The sequence below is a fragment of the Triticum aestivum genome, chromosome 4A (genome assembly GCF_018294505.1).
Source record: "Triticum aestivum cultivar Chinese Spring chromosome 4A, IWGSC CS RefSeq v2.1, whole genome shotgun sequence".
NCBI lineage: Eukaryota > Viridiplantae > Streptophyta > Magnoliopsida > Poales > Poaceae > Triticum > Triticum aestivum.
In genome coordinates this window covers 449042440-449049689 of record NC_057803.1, presented here as the reverse complement: position 1 = coordinate 449049689, position 7250 = coordinate 449042440, and the positions used below count along the sequence as shown (strand labels likewise).

General features: G+C 46.2%; 2 protein-coding genes across 6 annotated transcripts; both read left to right on the top strand.

Moving 5' to 3' along the window:
- The first annotated feature begins 282 nt into the window (after window positions 1-282).
- Window positions 283-2604, top strand: LOC123086292 (G8 domain-containing protein DDB_G0286311). The gene is made up of 4 exons (XM_044508040.1): window positions 283-536; window positions 1253-1873; window positions 1958-2003; window positions 2091-2604. The coding sequence occupies exons 1-4, from the start codon at window positions 461-463 to the stop codon at window positions 2338-2340; spliced, it is 993 nt and encodes a 330-aa protein (XP_044363975.1). The 5' UTR covers window positions 283-460; the 3' UTR covers window positions 2341-2604.
- Window positions 2605-3012: 408 nt separating this feature from the next.
- On the top strand, window positions 3013-6975 carry LOC123086291 (protein CHUP1, chloroplastic). Of its 5 annotated transcripts, none has more exons than XM_044508036.1 (8): window positions 3013-3146; window positions 4578-5054; window positions 5273-5578; window positions 5662-5793; window positions 5915-6102; window positions 6182-6293; window positions 6410-6544; window positions 6628-6975. In XM_044508036.1, exons 2-8 carry the CDS (start codon window positions 4647-4649, stop codon window positions 6703-6705), a joined length of 1359 nt encoding a protein of 452 aa, XP_044363971.1. In that variant the 5' UTR covers window positions 3013-3146; window positions 4578-4646; the 3' UTR covers window positions 6706-6975. The 5 variants fall into 5 exon arrangements, with proteins under 5 accessions (XP_044363971.1, XP_044363970.1, XP_044363972.1 ...); XM_044508035.1 differs by having other exon boundaries at window positions 3014-3146; window positions 4436-5054; XM_044508037.1 differs by having other exon boundaries at window positions 3022-3146; window positions 4583-5054.
- Window positions 6976-7250: the final 275 nt, after the last annotated feature.

Here is a 7250-nt window from a genome sequence, read left to right as displayed (position 1 = left end):
AGAGGAGTGATGTCACCTCAATTTCGAGAGCTCGTGTCATGGGTCCACTAGACATTTGGTGGGACGACGAGAGATCCATGAAAATGATCTTGGGATGCTTCGCATCAGTTCCAGCCGCCAGGAGCGAGAGACTCCGATTATAGATGCTGTTACCAACATTCTTCCCTTGTGCGGTGCGGATGCGTAGATAGATACGGGTATTGTATTCGGTATTCCATTCCAGACGGATGCTGCAGTGACAGTGAAAGCGAGGGAGCGTGCTTTCTCTCTCTCACCTTGCGCCTTTTCCGCCCATACCTCTCTCTCGTGCCTCCTGCTACCACCACCACCACCACCACCATCACCACCTTTTCCTTTCCATTCCCTTCCCTCGGGCAGCCCCCAAAAAAACAACACTAGCTGAGGCTGCGGCGGCGACCCACCTCTTTCTTGTCTGGTTGCGGAGCGGCCGGCGGCGAGGATGGTTGTTCGCCTCCTCTTCCTCCTCCTGCCCCTCGCTTGCTCCCTCCTCTTCCTCGAGCTCCCCTCGGTCTCAGGTACTTCCTCTTCTTCTTTCTCCAGCTGCTCTGTCGCCATAAAACCCTCCACCACTATAATTCCTGTTTAGATCCCCGTCCCGGAGGCTCATCTGCACAACTACCGCGGACATTTTTAGATTCCGAAATGTACTCTTGCGCCTCTACCTGCGGCTGCTGCACACGATTTCATTTTCTTGAGGTGATATATGGGAAGGACCCAAAGTGGTCGGACCCTTCCCTGGACCCTGCGCAAGCGGGAGCTACATGCACCAGGTTGCCCTTTTATATATGGGACGGACGAACGGTTAATTCTGAACTTAACGTCCCCTTCGATCTGTACACAAATCCCACTCTATGTCTGGACTCTGCAGTAACACAATACTACTTACTTCAGCATTTACATCTCGATCTGGGACTGGGAGAGATTAATTGTGCTGATTTGTGCGTGCTTCAGATTGGGGAGCATCACTGTATAGATACATATACTGGGATGGGATATGCATGTGTGGCCCATTCCTTCTCTTTTCATACTGCTACTTGCCTACAACTGAGCATGCATGTAACGATAATTTCTTTTCTAAGATTTCACTTTCATTTCACAGCCCTCTTGGGCAATATGCATCTCATACCTACTTTCTTGCCTACTTAGTTCTATGCATGTGCTCTATCAGAACATGAAACTTAGCATTCCATGCTAGCTAATCACTCTAAATACTTCATTGTTGCTAACGCAGGCAAACCAACTGTCCATGATGACTTGGATCCAGCTCAAGTGACCAACCCGACCACGCCCATCACAGTCCCATCGACGAACCCAACACCAACAATCATCACCGTGCCGTCCACAAACCCTACCATCACAATCCCTTCATTAAACCCTTTGCCCACACCTATCACAACCCCCTCAAACGACCCTTCTACCACATTACCATTGCCAACCCCTTCGACATCTGCACCCAACACGCCAGTCACCATTCCTGTTACCACCCCTTCGACATTCCCCCCATCGGCACCACTGACAAACCCAGCGACGAACCCAATGGTGCCTACTGTCGGCACTACACCGCCTACTTCTCCGACCACTACTCCAGTCACAGCTCCTGTTGTGTCAGGGCAGCAAGCCTGGTGCGTGGCCAAGGCCGGCTCATCACAAACCGCGCTCCAGGACGCACTGGACTATGCGTGCGGTATTGGTGGAGCAGATTGCTCACCAATACAGCCATCAGGGAGCTGCTATTATCCAAATACCTTGGAAGCCCATGCGTCATACGCCTTCAACAGCTATTACCAGAAGAACCCTGCACCCTCCAGCTGCGACTTTAGGGGTGCCGCAATGCTTGCCAATGCTAATCCAAGTAAGACGGTTTCTCCTTCTAGATAGCTTCAAGGATTTTCAGTTTGGTGTTCTGAAATATCATGCTTACATCTCCTCTTTGCAGGCTCAGCAACCTGTGTATTGGCATCATCAATGTCTTCTCCAACGAGGTGAAGCTTATAAATTTGCATTCTGATAACATGGAACTCTCGTGTTTAAAGCAATGATGTGTATGGTGAACTATTTCATCTTTGCAGCTCTACTGCTGGATCCACTGCTCCTACTACATCATCCACTAGCCCTGTTACTAGTTCATCTGATTCTGATCCAGGATCATCAGTACTGAACTCGAGTGGCTCAGGCATTTCTGGATCATCAGACTTTGGGTCGGACTTCCCAGGAGAGGCCAACACTGGCAATGGTTGGCACTCAATCTTGCCCTCTGGCTGGTCCTGGGCAGGTTTGTTCTCAACGCTTGCATTGCCATACGTTGGAGGGATATTTTGAAGAACGAAGCTGCTCCAGAATTTTGGAAACTGTGAGAGTTGAAGTGGTGGCAAAGATTTAGAGTTTTGCCTTTAGCTGTAGTGGTTGTATCCTGTATGAGTAGGCCAGAGTTGTGTGCTAGTAGGAAGTAGGCTTATTGCCTGTATTAACCAGTGGATGTAGTTTCTAGGTGTATCAAATCAAATGTTGATTATGTGCACTTCTGCTCTTGCAAGTTGTTGTATTTTGCTCAGTTTGAATGTGTGATTTAAACTTGAAGCAGCACATGCAAAATCTTGGAAGTGCAGTTGGGGCCATTAAGTTCTGTGAAGCGAGTTTAGGTGGTCAATCTCCAACTCTGATGTCATGTCTAACCATAATTTGAAACTCGGGTGAGCTGTAGCTCTTCAACATATTAATGACCAATCCATGCACTTGTAACACATGGAAGCTTTTGTATACATTTTATCCATAAAAGAAGTGGCTTACCAATGGTCAATGGATGTATCTGTGCCCTGACACATAAGACTGATATGCACTTTGGGAGTTTGGGTTGCTTTCGTTGGGTTGGTTGTTCAGTGATGTGGAAGGGGGAATGTTGAGACATTCCACCAACAGCTAGCTAGCTGGGCATTTTCTTTTTGTTTATACATATATAAGATTGTGGCATTCAATTGTTGGTCCTCAGTTTGATCCAAATGTCACACCTACTTTCCCACTATCAGCAACCTGTTCGTGGCATCTATAAGTAGAAGCACCTCTCCACTGTTCTGCTATCAGATTATTTCCTTTGGAGCTGCTTGTCTCTTGCATCCTGCAAAACAAAGGTGTGCCCTTCTGTCCCTTGTAACTTTTTGGCAAGGAATATATTATGATGAAATTCATGTGATCATTCTAAATTGGTGTCAATGATTCTGATTCCTATTTGGAGGATGAAGTACTCTGTTGTGATCCACTGCTCCTCTTGGATGCTTTCTTTCTTCTACTTATTCCATTTCACATGGATTTTATTGTCACCGATTTTCGCTGGAGAATGAGTTTTGTTTGTTTGTTTTGTTGTCACTTAGGCGAGTTAGCTTCGATTCAGTTTAGTGCATGGGGTTGGTCTGTCATGCTTCATGATTATGTCATTGCTTAAAGTATAAAACTAGTTGGGGTGATTGGGTCAGTTGTTAAACTATATACTAAAAAGGCAAAGACAATAGACGGCAAACACTACCACCAGTCTTCAGTTACATGTGTTTTGGCAATGAACTGATCACTTGTATTATGCCAAAATTAATTTTGTATTGAACTAGTGGTGACTGGTGAGGAAGCCAGGTGGCGCACACACCAGACATGAATTAAACAAATGAAAAGCAAAGTCTGTCTTAAAGTTACAAAAGTAAGGGGAAAAAAGAGGGACAAATTGAGCCTTGAACATGAAGTGCTTATCTGTTTCTTGAAATGTGCAGATTCTGGTGTGCTGCTTCAAATTAAACTGTATACATTCAGCTAAATGGTTCTCACATGGTCTAGAAGTATATACCAGTGTTCCAGCCACAACTACCCCGGCCTTTTGTCAACTGCCTGCCCTCGATATTAAATGTGTGTGGCTTAATGATTTGGTCTGTATTAGCATCCAATGCTTTATATGTTGCTGTCTTGTCTTTCCACCTGTTTTTCCGCAGCCTGCACTATTTTTTAACCCCCTAAGATGGGATTACAGGAAGAACCTCAACCAATGCATAAATAATCCAGATGCAAGTACGCACCAAGTTACAGGAAATTACTGCATAACTAGTGTCTTCATACACCAGAACAATACAAACATTTTGAGGGACGGTAATTACCATTTGACATGTAGAGTAGAGTAGATCTCGTATTGCAATGCAATGAAACAGTGTAGTACTGTGTTTTCGGTTGGTTAAATAGTAACGGCACTGGTTTATTGCTGTGTCTCTGCTTTCTGGTCCTGTTCGTCCTCTATGGTCATGGCCGATTGGACACTCTCAACTTAAGCAGCCTACCACACCCTACTTTGCATTAAACAGCAATCAGGTTCAGGCAGGCAGGCTGTTGCTCTCTCTCTTTTTCTCACTGCAATTGACACTGATAATTCTCTTGTTTGTACTAGTATCTGCCGCTTTGCAGTCAACAAAGAGCTGAGCTGTGTGCCGATTCCACAACCCACATGCTGCATGCCAAGTTGCCAACATATATTGCCATCGCCAACCACCACCCGGGCAGCACCTTCCTTTCTGACACTGAGTATTCAGTGCAGGTCGCAACACAGCAATAAAGGCTAGAACTCTAGGCTTAGGCTGCTCCTTGGATTCACACACGCAATGAAGCAGCAGGTTTTGAGCAATGCCCATGGCGGCAGGATCTCCTCGCCATCGGTGGCCGCGCGAACCAGGGTTCCAAGAGCAGCAGCAGCAGCAACACCCATCAAGGAAGCTCCTTCGTCTCCAGCTCCGGCACCCGCCACCCCTCCTCGGGCCAGAAGGCTTGTGAGGGTGAGCAGCAAGGAGGAGAGGGTGGTGACTGGTGCAGCTGCAAAGCCAAAGAGGCACAAGGAGGATTCCGAGGAGGAGACGCGCAAGCTGCGTGGGGAGGTGGAGGCCCTGAGGAAGGAGGTGGAGAGGCTGCAGCTGCTCAACACCGAGCTGGAATGTGACAAGAGCGACCTGACGCACCAGCTCGCCCTTGCGCGCTGCACCATCACCCGACTTCAGGAGCAGCATGACATCTATGTAAGTTGGGCTCCATGTCACCACAGACCTCTTCGATCACTGTGCAGTTGCTTCTTCTTCCATTTCCTGAAAACAAAACTGGATTTATGTAAATCTCTCCCTTTACCTGCAACCTGCTTTGTTCTACCATGAGATGTCCATGACTCCATGTTCATTCACAACTGTACGCAGCAGCGGGTGGCTAACAGACAGCAAATGATTTTTGATTCTCAATTCAGCAGGCGCAGACCGCTGTGGCGCAACGAAACAACCTAAAAGACAGTGCCATGAGCAAACCACAGCCTCCGAAGCCCCCCTCACCGCCGCCGCCACCACCACCTAGTAAAATCCTCGGAAGAGCCCCGGCACCGCCTCCTCCCCCTCCGCAACGTGGCACAATAGGCACAGTGAACAAGGCAACCGCGTTAGTTGAGATGTACAACTCCCTGAACAAGCGTGACACCAAGAAAGCTGTGACTGTCAGTGCTGCTCATCACAACAGCATCGTCGGCGAGCTACAGAACCGCTCCACGCACTTATTGGCGGTCAGCACTATTGCCATGAAACGACCCTCGAATTTTTTGCTAGACACGATTTCTTACTAGATGTATGTCTATCTTTTGTTCAGATCAAGACGGATGTCGAAACAAAAGGAGACTTCATCAATGGTCTCATTAACAAAGTTCAGACCACTACTTACACCGATGTGGAGCAAGTGCTGACCTTTGTTGATTGGCTTGATCAACAACTTTCAACTCTGGTAATCAAGCAAACACTATATAATATTTAGTTCCAATTGCCGTTTTCTACCAGTACAAGGACAACACCTGGGATGGTTGGTGAGGTGGTTACTAACCAAATTAAGCTGCTGTAAAATTCAGTCGGATGAAACAGGCGTGTTGAAGCACTTCAGTTGGCCGGAGAGGAAAGCTGATGCACTCCGGGAAGCAGCGTTTGAATACCGGGATCTCAAGTGTGTCGTAACAGAGATCTCTTCCCTGAACGCCGACGATGGCAGCCCTACTTCGTGTGAGGCTACTCTGAGGAAGATATCAAGCCTGCTGGATAAGTATGAAATCAAGAACCAATTGAGCTGACACGTGATTTGGGTGCTGAAACTTGATTTATGGTACTTAATTGTTTGCCAGGTTGGAGAAGAGCATGAAGAGATTAGTGAACCTGAGGAGCTCGGTGATGCCGTGCTATAAACAGTTTGGAATTCCGACTGAATGGATGCTTGATTCAGGGATTGCTTCGAAGGTAGTCAGTTAATTAGTATATCTGCATTCAGTTAAAAACATAGTATCTGTGTACTTGATATTTGCACCAAACAGAGATTAACCGGTTGCGAATTGTTCATCTGTTTGAATTTGCAGATGAGGGTGGCATCAGTAACACTGGCAAAGGTGTACATGAAAAGAGCCCTCAAGGAAATAACAGCTTATACAGGAGGAGGGAATGAGGCTGCTCTTGTCGCTCAAAGCGTGCGTTTCACATATAGGGTTCACCAGGTATGTACTACCCCCGTCCTTCAAATGAATCAAGGATGATGCCATATGCTCATTTTATTTGCTTGATTTCTTGGAATTTGTAGTTTGCGGGAGGACTCGACAGTGAAGCGATGCGCGCCTTTGAAGAGCTAACGCAACGTTCTCGGTTGACTGCTGTTTAGCTACTAGATGAAATGATTGTCGATGAGTGAGACGAAACTATTGACGATATATATAGCTTCTCAGAGTACAAATTAATGTCACGGTTTTCGTATGCATGTAGTCTACTAGTTTACCTGAATTGATCAATAAATGTAATTTGTACTGCTACTATTCTACGCGGCACCCCGAGCTTGGGAACAAGGGATGGAGAGACATAGATTATTTCAGTTCTACTGAAGACTTTGAAGTATACTTGAAAAAGGTAGACACAAACTTTTTGTGCTCCAAAATGAGTACCATACAAGAATATGTTGTAACACATTGAGGATCAAATTAAGGACGTATGAAGTTTATGGCAAGTTAGATTGGCACAAAGTCGACAGTAGATCAAGCATCCGTAAGTGTTTGATGTTCTGCCGCTAACAAACAAACAACTCAATTTCGTTTGGACTCGCTTTTTTCCAACTCAACAAAAACAAGTCAAAAGGATTTAAGGGTTACCATTCAAGATATTTGCAATGAGCAAATGCAAACTAAAATTTGACGCTGCTACAGATAGGCGCAC